Genomic DNA, 12,453 nt, shown 5'->3' on the forward strand with positions numbered 1-12,453 from the left:
TTTGTCTTTTTTTTTTTTTTTGAGTGCTTCCACCAGCATAGAAGCGTTTCACGGCTGGGAGAGGGTAATTAAAGCCAGCTAATGAGGGAGGAGCCCTACCCCGGCCACTTAACCCAGGACAACTCGCACGGAAGAGAAGGAGGGAGGGAAGCATCCCTGCTCCTGTCACTGTACACAGAATTATGGGTCAGACAATGTGTCTCATTCAAGTATTTTCAGGGAAGGGCAGAAATAACATATTCCCCCCCAGCCCCTAAGCAAAAGACAGGATAAAAGCTTCCGTGCCAGCCGGGAGAGCCAATTTATCCTGGATAAAGAGGCTGAGCCCAGGCCTGGGGGAGGCTGTGGGTAGAGCTCCGTCAGTTTAAAGTTTAAAAGTTTAAAAGTTTAAAGTCAGCATAAGCTTGGCCCAGGATCAATGGGAATTGAAGGAAAGCTGTCAGTCACTGTCTAGTCCTTAAAAAAATATATATTTTTGAATGATTCCTCCAATTTGCTGCTGAGAAAGCCAAAATCGATGGCAAAAAGGGGAAGGGGGCCACTTGCAGGGCTGTTCCCAGCAGCTTCCCAGAGCCAGGGCTGAAATGTGGGATTCCCTGGGCAAAGACAAAGGGTCGGGAAGGAAAGAACAAGCAGAGATTAGCGATGGATTACACCTCGACACACCCCCCTCGGCACGGCTCTGGGAGCTCTGCAAAAACGCCAGTAACTAGAACGTGTTCTCAAATGAAAAGTCCATGCTGAAAAAATAAATAAAGAGAAGTTCAGAGCATTAGGAATCCTATAAGGCTTGCAAGTAATTTGCTAAAAATCATGCTAACCTGTAGCATCTAGTCCTAGCGAGCCGAGACTGCTGAGCTGAATTGATACTTTTTTTTTTTTTTGTGGCCTTTTCGTTGTCTTCTCCTTGTCCTCCTTTACAGACTTCTATTTACATTTGGCTTTAAATATGAAAATACTTGATAAACTTTATAAAATGTACAATTTTTAAAAATATTTCTGAAAAACCGACTTGAAAAACAAAACAGAACAAACAAACAAGAAGAAAAAAAAAAACAAACCCAAAACCTCTGCACCAGAAATGTTAAAGGGAAGGGGATTTTTTTTTTTTTAACTCTCTGGATTTCTCGCATGTCAAAGAAATGAGACGAATCCTGCATTTTCCATCCCCTTTTTCTCTCATCCCTCCCTCAAATATCTCAAGTATCATTTAGTGGGAGCGCTGTGCACCTGGGGGATGCTGATGTGAGATCAGATCCCCTTCCTGCTGCTCAGCCTCCCTTTCCCCGTTGTTTTCGTGCCCCCTCTGTGTCACTGAATCCTCTTTGGTTTCGTTTTTTCCTCCTTTTGCAAGAATATCACCATTAGCAGCACCAGCAGCGCCCCGTTGTCTCCACCACTGTTGACCCAGACCCTGCAACCAGCCCTCCTCCAGCTGCCCACCCTTCCCTTCCTTTTCCATCCTCCCGCCCCAGCAACAGCCTCAGTCCTTGCACTTCATCCCCTGCCCTCTCCAGGAGCCAAATCTGTGTTTACAACACGGAATTCCCCCGGGTTCCAGCCCAGCCAGCTGTAGATAGCGTCTTATCAGAAACCAGTTGGTTGCAGGCATTTCTCCCCGGCGGGGCTGGCAGAGCCCTCACAGACATCCGCGTGCAGAAGACACCAGACCTAGAACAAGCTGTTTTTTAATGGCATACAGTGATCCAATACTGCAAGAGTCATCTGGGACTGCCATCCCCACGCCAAGCACAGCTTTGCTGTCTCCTCGAGCTTAGAGGCACAGAGAATTTAAAGCCTTCGGGGTGAAGGAGCCAGAACACCGCCAGGGCTTTGCTGGAGGTGACAAAACCTGCCTGGTGACGAGTGACGGGCGAGTGTCACCCAGCTGGGGTTTGGCAGGGAGGGAGGCAGGAGGTGAAGCTCCCTTTGCAGCCTCCCAAAGAATCCCTCTCTCCAGGGAATCCACCTTCCTCACAGCCCTGCCCTGCTGAACAGAAGCGTTTTGCACAAAACGCTGCCATCCCTCCGCCACTCCCAAGCGCTTCCTCCTCTTCCTCTTCCTCCCTCCTCAAAAAACTCTTCCTGGGCACTTCTCTGCTGCTTGGCTCACCCATGGCCAAACTCCAGCAGCTCCATGGCACAGTTTCAGGGAAAGCTCCTCTGCTCGGAGCTAAGGAGCTGGGGCAGATGATGCTGCTTCTGCTTCCCCCAACTGAGCTTTTTCCCCTACAAGAAAACAGGGATTTTATTCCCCCCATGGAAGAACAGGGGGAAAGAGGAGGAGGCCCAGCTCACTTTAGATGCAAGCCTCAAGCCTTTAGAATAAGGTGCAAAATAAAGGTCTTAAAAGAAAAGAAAAAAAAAAAAAAAAGAAAAAAGTCAAAACCAAAAAAGTGTCTGAGGTTTGATTTTTTTTTTGTTTAAAGCAGCCTGTTTTTTTTCTTTTTTTTCTTTTTTTTTTCTTTTTTAAATAAACTCCACTGTGCAAAACTGTGCATTTTCTTTGGTATCCACTTAGGTAGTTTGAACTTAGTACTTTTTCCTATGCATACATATCTTTTGTCTCATTTTTCCTTTAGACAGAGAATTAAATTCTCCCCCCAAAAAAATCATAATTTTGCTGGAGGCTACTGATTGGCCTGATATTACATAATGCCCCTTATGTAATTGGAAAGAGAGAAATTGATTCTAGCTATCAACTACTGGCCTCAAAAGGAGTTTAAACTTTCTGGCAACATTGGCCTCTCTGAACTGATCACGAGCTTTTCAACCCAAAAAGTTCAACACTGACTTTTTTTTTTTCTTTTTAAATTACACAAGAGAAAATAAAAACTACACTGCAACAAAAATAACCATTTGTGTTCATGTAGTTAGCAGCAGCTTTTTAAAAAATAATTATAATAATAATAATAAGGCAGATTCTTGCCTTTGTTATGCCATTAAAAACATTCTTGTTCCCTAGAGAGAAGCATTCTGGAAAAAGTTGAAAAAAAATAATAATAACCCAACCAAAGCTTGCCTGCAAGTTCAAGTTTTGTAAAAAAATATATACATAATTTATTCTACAACATATGTGCCTTCTGTTCATACTTAGACATGTTTAGTGCTTTGTGTTTAGAGTTCATTTCCTGTCGTCCCTCCTCTGAGGACAGCCCTAAAACCAGCCTGGGTTCCTCGGGTCTGCTGCCTTCACACCTCTCTTCCACAGTACCGTAGTCTGCAAACTCTTCTGGGCCAACTTCTCACGTCAACGAGCCCTTGCCCCGTGGACACGGTGGGGATTTTGCCTCCCAGCCAGGCGGGAGAGGCGGAGCCTGCCAGTCATATCTCCGACTCCCGCCGCAGCGGCCGCGGCTCCAGGGGCACCCCCGCCTGGTTGTGGTGCTCCATGTCCGGGTGGGTGTCCGTGCTCATGCTCTCAGGCACCCCCGTGTCGATCTCGTCCTCCTCCTTGCTGCTGAGGGCCACCTCGTTCTCGTAGCAGAAGGAGTTGGCGTTGGAGAGGATGTACTTCTTCTCCGCTAAGTCCCTGGCACTGCAGATGGGTGTGTTGGGCACTTCGTACGTTTTGTGGAACCTCGAGTAGTCCACTTTGTAGTAGTTCTTCTCCTCGAAGAGCACGGGCTCGTAGCGGTGGCCCCAGAGGATCTCGTTGGCCAGGTACGAGCTGCGGCACTGGGTGGTCATGGCGGTGGCCTCCACCATGCCCTCCAAGATGACCACGATCTCGAAGTCGGCATTGTCCATGTCCTGTTTGCTCAGGTCGTACAAAGGGCTGTCCTCGTCTATCTCGTGCACTATCGTAATGGGGGACACCAGGAAGATGCGGTCGATGCCGCTGTCGAAGCCCACGTTGATGTCGATTTGATCCAGGGGGATGTACTCCCCTTCCGACGTGATCCTGGATTTCAGGAGCTGCGCCCGCACGTGCGCCTCCACCAGGTGGCTTTTCCTCAGGTTGCCCACGCGCCACATCAGGCACAGCTTCCCGTCCCTCATGGCCACCACGGCATTGTGGCTGAAGACCAGAGTTTCGTTCCTCTTTTTTGGCTTAGCCATCTTTGCCATGACGGCACCAATGATGAAGGCATCGATGATGCAGCCCACTATGGACTGGAAAACCACCATGAACACGGCGATGGGACACTCGTCGGTGACACACCTGAAGCCGTAGCCGATCGTGGTCTGGGTCTCGATGGAGAACAGGAAGGCTGCGGTGAAGCTGCTCACCTGAGACACGCAAGGCTTGCTGTTCTCTTGGTTCTCCAGATCCCCGTGCAACAGCGCAATCAACCAAAACACACAGCCAAAAAAAAGCCAGGAGAGGATGAAAGTCAGGCAGAAGATCACCAGCATCCACCTCCAGCGGATGTCCACGCACGTGGTGAAGATGTCGGCCAGGTAGCGCTGCCCCTTCTCGCCCACGTTGATGAACTGGACGTTGCAGTGCCCGTCCTTCTTGACGAAGCGGCTCCGGCACTGCTGCCGGGTGTGGACCTTGCCCTTGCCGTTGCCGAAGCCGTTGGCCACGGCCATGGTGGACAGCTTCATGCCGTCCTCCTCCGAGGACACGATGCTGTAGCGGTTGGTTCGCACGCTGCCCATCACTACTGCCGGGGACTCGGGTGCTTCTGCTTTAGAAAACAGTCTGAGTTTCTGCAAAACCCTTTGGAGAAACAGTTTTGAAAGCTCTACAGGAACACACACACGCGGAAAAACCGGGCGGAGGCCGGGGTCCCCAGAAGGCCTCGGATCAACCAAGGACGGTCTTCTGGCACGCAGGGTGAGCTCAGCAAGCCGCCGTCATAGAGAGGGCATGGTCTGCAAGAGAAGGAGAAATGGCACTTTAGATCCTGGAGGAAAAACATGAGGAATCAAGGAAAATGGCACCTGTGGAGCTGCAGGAAGTTCCCTCTTTCCTAACGACATTTCCAGCAATGCTCAGTGTTCGCAGCTGTGCGTGGACAGGGGTCAGGCATCGTTACTGCGAGGAAGGAATTGCCCTTCCCGAAGGAAAGCACTGAAGGGATCGTGTCACACCAGGCTGAGCAATATTCACTGTAAAGCTGGGCACGCAAAGGATCTCTCTGCTATTTATAACTGTGATTTCTGCTTATTTTGAAACAAACAATTCCCGTTAACATCCCTCTGTTCAAACACAAATACTGCAGTGGTTTGCAGAGACTTTATGATGTGTCTCGTGGACTGTCTGACCCATGACAAAGCAGGGAGAGAGCAAAGGGGATGGTGGAGACAGGGAATAAACTTGGGAAGTGCAGATAGCAGTGATTCCATGAAATGAAAGCACATACAATTGTTTTAATTAAGCTGAAAGAAGGAGTCGTGTATTCTCAGCAAATTTCAAGAATAAGGGCTGCAGTAGCTTCTCTCTAACTCCATAAACTCATCAGGATCTCTGTAGTTTTTACGCTCAAGTTTGGCCTAAGCTGTACAAAAAAAATTAACCTTTTAAACCTCTCATCTGCTCCTGCTGAAGCCACCAGTAAAACTCAGAATCAGCTGAGTGCCTTCCTAACACCTTTAGGAATGAGCTCCAGCACCTTCCCCTCAGGCGCCTGAGGCAGCCCCTTCCATCCCCAGCGGGTGACAATCCCGAGGGCCCCATGGGTCTGAAATGTCACCAGTCAAGACTCAGCAGAAATCTTCTTTGTGAGGGGAGAAGCCACCAAAAACTTGTTTCAGGGAGGTCTGGCTTAGACCCAGGTCTAGCTTTTAACAAGTGCGTCACCCATTAAGTCATGTACTGCATATCAGGAAATGGAATTGAAATGCTGCAGAGGAGAGGGGATGCATTAAAGCAACTGCTCCAGCCACACGAGGCCCACGGCGGGAATAAAGCTAAACCCTGGTGGAGAGGAATGTCTGCTGCCCCTTTGGCACAGCACGGGAGGCTCCAGAACCATTTACAGTAGCAGGGGATTAAATCACGGTGCTCTTCCTAAATTAATGTTATCAAAACTCATCTGAGTTTGTCCAAAAGCCAACAAAACCGCAGCCACCGTGGAGCACAACCCCTGCCCGGCAGGACCTCTGCTCTTCCTCTGACTGGAATCTGACAACAGCTGGAGATAAGATGTTATCTCCTTTCCCAACAACAGCAGCTCCTAAAGCCCTGCTGAGGTGCTCCAAAAACTTGAGCGGTTTCAAACAACTCCTCAAGCCCTCCCACGTCCTTCAGCCACATTGCAGAGGCTTGAGCTCAGCAAACACTTGTTAGGAAAAGAGCAGGTGACAAACAGCAACATCATCAGCTTGGTGCAGGCTGCTTTTCCCTCCAGCACCTCCTCAGGGTTTGCTTTCACCTCCTCTTTTCCCCTCGCTCCTGTTTGTTGTGCAAGAATGTGTCCCCACGTCTCCTTGCCAAGATTAGTCATCTGTGACTTCAGCTCAGACAAGACATTTTGGCAGCTTTGGCCGGTTCTGTAATGTCCCTTTGAGTGCAGCTCTCAGCACTGAACACTTCTGCTGGAGCTGCCCTCGTACTTATTCTGGGCACTTGCTCTTACTTTTACAACTTTCCTCCACTGTGTAAGGATCCACTCCTTCCCCTCTTACACCTTTCTGTTCCCAGGGTTTCTCATTCCCGTCAGGATACCGTGCTCAAAAACACAAAAGAATTCTTTTAACGCTCACTTAAATGATTTGTTTTGGCAAAAACCCTGCTTCTATTAGTAACCTGAACATGGCAGGGAAGTGAAATTACTGTTAATACATCCCACATTAAAAAAAACTTCTTGAAAAGCCATTGCACTGCTCTGCAAATCGATCACTCTCACAAACCACATCCTATAATCAGAGTCATGTTCGACTACCACGGTCAAAGCCTGTTTTGTTCCAAGCTGATGGAAACACACAGCCTAGGAAACAGTTTATTCTGGAGTTGTTTTTTTTTTTTTTCTTCTCTTTCCTGGATTTTAGAGGAAAACTTTTGGTGGAGGGAAAGACAAGCTGCAGCATTTAAAGTGTCTGAAAATGCAGCTTCTCCTACAAAAGTCTTGACCTGAGGACACTTGTTTGAATTCCACAAATGCATGAAATCCTAACACCAGCATCCTGTGGCTGCATTTAGAAGTTTGGGTCCCGAATTTGTCTTATTCCTCCCCTGCAGGACTGAACACCTCTTCCCTCCTGTCCCTTGCCCAGATCCCTCCTCGCTGGCTGTGCTGTGGGAGTGGAGCTGCACCCCTTTGGATCCAAGGACCCCAAAACCTTGGGGTGAGCCTGGGGACAGCTTTGCAGCCTGCTGGAAGTTCCCAGCACAAAGTTCTGGCACGCTGCAGGGCAGCAGAGCTCTCTGCCCGCTTTCCCAGCACAAAGTGCCTCTTCCTGTGAGTGCTGGGATGGAGCAGGAGCAGTACCACGCACAGGGATGAGCCCCAGGGGCTGATCTCGCTCCTGCCCGTGGAAATACAGGTCCTGTGAAATGCCCTGTGCATCCCCTGGCTGCCCCAGCACCTGCTCCCTGCTCACCCTGACCCTCACAACCACTTCCACCAGAAGTTCCCCAAAAAACCCCAGGAACAAAGCAGCAGGAAAAGCTAACGCTGCTTCAGATTGTGCCAATCCACCTGCTGCTCCAAGGCTGCTGCCCCTCCCTCCAGCCCAGCACAGGTTGCTGGTGGCACCAAAAATTCCAGGCTGGTGTGGGAGCAGCCCTGCAATCCTCAGCGGGCAAAGGGAGCCAGCCCAGCAGCACCCACCCTCCCCAGTATGTGCCTAACTGGGCCCAGTGCAGGGCAGCCAGACACACACAGAGCCGCGCATTCAGCCATCACCAGCTGTGTTATGATTATTGTTATCGTGATTAGGAGTAATCCAGGTGACCTTTCCTCCTGGAAGGGAACACAAGCAGCGCAGTTTGGAATTACCGGCAGGGACATGGGATTACTGGGAAGGGATGAGGTGGGGTGGGATGGGAGAGCCTGGCTGGCCCTGCTGCGAGGGGATGCTTGGAGGAGAGAGGAGAACGGGGCTGTGCTGCATCTGCAGCATTTCTGAGCCAGCATTTGGGGAAATGCCACCACGAGGAGCCCAAACCTGAGCATCCCCCTCAGACCTTCCCTGGGCAAGGAGGCTCACACGGCAAGGCACGGCCGGAGGGGAATTCTGCAAAGGTTACGGACTCAGGGATAACTCTGGAGCGCAGAGGAGCAGGGGAGGGGTGGAGAGGAGCAGCAGCGAGCGCTTGGAGCGCTTATTCCCCGGCTGACGCCACCGAGCCCTGCGGAGCCAGCCGGGCACATGTTGCCAAGAGAGCACCAGCACCACCTCAGCCAGGCGCCCTCCCTGCTGCCCTCGGAAAGCAGAACAAAGCAGCTTCTCGCCCCAGCCAAGGCTGCTCCCACATTCCTGCTCCCTCGCTGCCGGGCACGGCCACCCCTGTAACCTTTCTCCTTAAAAGTCATTCCCCAGGGCTCCTCCGCCGCTCCGGCCACGACTCGAGTTACACGGAGCTGCCTCCGGGAGAAGGATCTGACCTTCAGGGGCAGGCAGCGGGGGGGAGAAACAATTTAAAAAGAGCACATGATGCAGGGAAATGGGTGCGAAGAAATAGGAGAAAGGGAAGGACAAGTGGCGCTCGCATCTGCCGTCCTGCCAAGGAGACGGGCTCGGTTTGTGGCTGGTGACAAAATAACTCGGAGCGGAGCAGCCATCACCAGGGGGTGTACGCGGCGCACCGGCTGCGAGCATGGAAAAGCAAACAAGTGGAAAGGTAAGGCTGAGCCACGGAGACAAGTGCGGGCAGTCTGCGGGGTGGGGACGCGGCGGGGACAGAGCGGGGGGACAGAGCTGCGGGGGGACAGAGCTGCGGGTCCCCAGCGGCACCTGCGGGTCCCCAGCGTCCCCCGCCCCGCTCACAGCCCCCCCAAATCCATCTGCCTCTGCTTATCAGTATTTTTTCCTTTCACTGTCATGAGCTAAGCTGAAACAATACAGCTCTTCGCTGCCCTCCCAGATGCTTTTTCTTCTTTTTTTTTTTTTTTCCCGCTTCCCATTTTTTTGGCAGGATGGTCAAAAATGCAGAAGCCCTCCCGTTTGCATCATGCCGATGAATGAAGCTACAGGTTCATTTCACGCCCCTCTAGACCATCCCGGACTCTCAAACCCACGCATCCGAGTGCCGAGAGCCGCCGCTCCTGCCTTCTCTCCGTGCGGGAAACAACAGGCGAGAAGAAGGCGAAGGGATGGAGCGGAGCGCTTTGTGCGACGCGGAGTTGTCATGCGAACTTGCGGCCCTTCCCCAGGATAAAATATCCCGAGGGGGGGGAAAAAAAAAGGGGGGAGCAGCTGGTGCATGGAAAGTTATGAGCACAAACAGATGCTGGAAGCAGATGCTCGGGCGCTCCAGCCATACCTATCGCATTATTTTAGGCGCTGAGAATAGCTCCGTGAGAAACGCAGGAGTTCCCCCTCTTCTCCAAGCCGGAGGCAGCGGACGCTTTATCGCGGGGGGGTATCGCGACAGCGCGCGCGCCGCGCATCGCCTCCGCTCCTCGGGGAGGCGGGGAGACGCGGGGGGAAGGAGGCGATTCCTACCTGCGGCGGCAGCGAGGGAGGTGCCGGTGCGGAGAAGGGGTAAGATCCGTGGCGAGGCCGTGCCCGGTGCCCGCTCCGCTCGCACTGCGCTCCCGCCCGCCCGCGGCCCCTTTTTGCGGGCGGCCATGGCACCTTTAATACGGCCCCGCCGGCCACGCCCACCGCGCGCCCGCGGCCAATCACAGCGCGGGGCGTGGTCCGGGGGGCGGGGCCTCGGAGGGACCGGGCAGCGGGAGCGGCGGGGCCGGAGCGGAGCGGGGATGGAGAGGGATGGAGAGGGGATATGGAGGGGATATGGAGGGGATATGGAGGGGATATGGAGGGGATATGGAGGGGATATGGAGGGGATAGAGAGGAAATAGAGAGGGGAGAGAGAGGGAATAGAGAGGGGAGAGAGTGGGGAGAGAGAGGGGAGAGAGAGGGAATAGAGAGGGGAGAGAGTGGGGAGAGAGAGGGGAGAGAGAGGGGATGGAGCGGGGATGGAGCGGCGATGGAGCGGGGATGGAGCGGGGATGGAGCGGTGATGTTTCAGGCGCGCTCCGGGAACGCTCCGGGAACGCTCCTGGAACGCTCCGAGAACGGAGCAGGGATGGAGCAGGGATGCTCCGGGAATGAAGCGAAGATGCTCCGGAGCGGCGCACGGAGCCGGGGTTCCCGCTGCCAGGAGGGGCCCGGGAGAAGGCTCTGGGTCCCCCGGTCCCCGCCGCGGAGGCTCCTCGGGTTCCCGGTGCGGAGGATCCTGGGAGAAGGCGCGGGGTCCCTGAATCCCCCGGGTCCCTGGATCTCTGAGACCCTGGTGCGGAGAGTTCCTGGCTCCCCACTGCGAAAGGTCCCGGGAGAAGGCGCCGGGTCCCGGGATCCCGGGATCCCCCGTGCAGAGGGTCCCCGGTGCGGAGGGTCCCCGGGTCTCCCTGCAGAGGGTCCCGGGAAAAGGCGCCGGATCCCCGGTGCGAAGGGTACCAGGAGAAGGCACCGGGTCCCCGGGTCCCGCTGCGGAGGGTCCCCGGTCCTCGGGAACTCGGTGCAGAGGGTCCCGGGAGAAGGCGCAGGGTCCCTGCATGCCCGTGCGGGCGGTCTCCAGGAGAAGACGCCGGGCCCACCGGTGTCCGGTGTAAAGGGTCCCGGGAGAAGGCAGCGGGTTCCTCGGTGCCCGGTGCAGAGCGGGCCAGGAGAAGGCGCCAGGTCCGCGCGTTCCCGGTGCGGAGACTCCCGGGAGAAGCCGCGGGGGAGATCGGGGGCGGCCGCTCTGTCCCGGCTCCGCGGAGCGGCAGCGCCGGTGCGGTTCCGTTCCCGGCTCCGGGACCCTCCGGGTGCTCCCGCGGGCACCGGCACCTGCAGCCGGGACCCCCTCGCCCCCCTCGGCAGCGATAGAGGCTTGGGAGAGACTTCTCCGCGAGTTCGGGATGGTCCCGGGTGGGAGCTGGCTGCCCGCTCGCCCCCGTTCCCGAGTTTTGGACCGAGGTCCGAGGCCCCGGGCAGTGAGAAAAACTACCGGAGACAGAAAAGTTTCGTTCCTTTTGTCCCTTTCTTTATTTTAATGAAGGGAAATGCTAACGTGCAGGGTGTCCCATCCCAAACTCCCGAGCCTGGCCGGCACGAGAAGCCAGGCAAACACAGCACAGCCCGCTCCTACAGCGAAAATTCTCCTCTTTAACTAAGCGCAACATCCGTTTCCAAAACAAGAGCTGTGTGAGATCTTTTGGAGCAAGGCTGGAAGCGAGGGAAGGACGAGCCTGGCTGCAGTGCGCGGGACCCACGGCTTTGCTCCCTGAGTCACCTGCGGCAGCTCGGTCAGGCTGGCCGGGGTTGAAATGTGCAGAAATCCAAACTTTTAACGCCTTGTCCTCCCTACGGTGGACGCGGCCTGAGACAAAGAAAATAAGGATGAAATGCCTGGCCGGGAGCCTTGCAGGAACAAAAACAGCCTTGTAAGCACAGCCTGGAGTTTGCCAAGCCCCGGCTCTGATGGACAGCGCTGGGGTGTTGGGTTCCAGGGCAGGTGTCGGCAGCAGGACACTGTCCCTGCCCTCGGGAGGGGACAACAGCTGAAATCCGCGGGGGAGCCCGGGGTGTGCTGGAAAAAATAAGGTGACCGCTGAATGCAGGGGGGCAGAGCACCCCGGGCTTTAGGAACTGCCAGAAACACCTTGAATTGCACCCAGCAGCCCCTGAAAAAAACCAAAAATGAGTGCTGGGGGTGCTCCCGGGAAAGGCAGCGGGGATCAGCAGCAGGTCAGCCTGGAGCTGCTGAGGGACAGGCTGCTCCCAGCGGGTCGGCCTCCAGAGAGCTCCTTACAATGTCCAGAGCAGGCTGTAAATATGATTCCTTACTCTCCACAGCAATGCCAGTGCCTGCAGCCGCTCCTCGTTGCTTAAACTCTCCTCCTCCTCCTCCTCATTTCTAAGTTTCCAAGTCTGCCACGAGCTGTCTTTGAACACCCGGTGGAGAAGCTTTGCCCAAGGGCTCTGTGCTGGCGCAGGGGCTCCAGGAGCAGCCTCCCCGCGCTGCTGCTGCTCCATTCCACCCCCGGCCGTGCCCGGCACCGCCGTTGTTTGCCGGGTCCCCCGCATCCCCAGTGAGGAAGTGCCGCATTGTTGCAGCAATAAACACAACGGCCGAGGGCAGCTGGTTCACAAGCGCCGCGTTTGGGAGTGCAGGAGGCGCGGGATGGGCGAGGTGGCGAGGGGGAAGCAGGGACAAGTGCCTCTGTTGGTTGGGCAATCTGGGCAAGTTGGGCAATCGCACTGTCTGCGAGTTGTTCTTGGGTGGTTCTGTTGATTTGCAAGGGGAAGGGAAGTCCCGAACTGATGGATCTGGAGAGCAAAATCTATAAGGGGGATGACTGCAATTAGTTTATCCATCTAGTGAGAGGAAGGTAATGAAATCCACAG

The 12,453-nt window shown here is 54.5% G+C and overlaps 1 protein-coding gene across 1 annotated transcript; it reads right to left on the reverse strand.

Annotated features, from left to right (window-relative positions):
• KCNJ2 (potassium inwardly rectifying channel subfamily J member 2) lies at positions 1 to 9,836 on the reverse strand. The gene is made up of 2 exons (XM_063408960.1): positions 9,562 to 9,836; positions 1 to 4,824 (listed from the first exon to the last, which is right to left on the reverse strand). The coding sequence occupies exon 2, from the start codon at positions 4,606 to 4,608 to the stop codon at positions 3,325 to 3,327; it is 1,284 nt and encodes a 427-aa protein (XP_063265030.1). The 5' UTR covers positions 4,609 to 4,824; positions 9,562 to 9,836; the 3' UTR covers positions 1 to 3,324.
• Between the last annotated feature and the right edge of the window lie 2,617 nt (positions 9,837 to 12,453).

Source organism: Prinia subflava, chromosome 12 (assembly GCF_021018805.1).
Source record: "Prinia subflava isolate CZ2003 ecotype Zambia chromosome 12, Cam_Psub_1.2, whole genome shotgun sequence".
In the NCBI taxonomy this organism is placed as follows: Eukaryota; Metazoa; Chordata; class Aves; order Passeriformes; family Cisticolidae; genus Prinia; species Prinia subflava.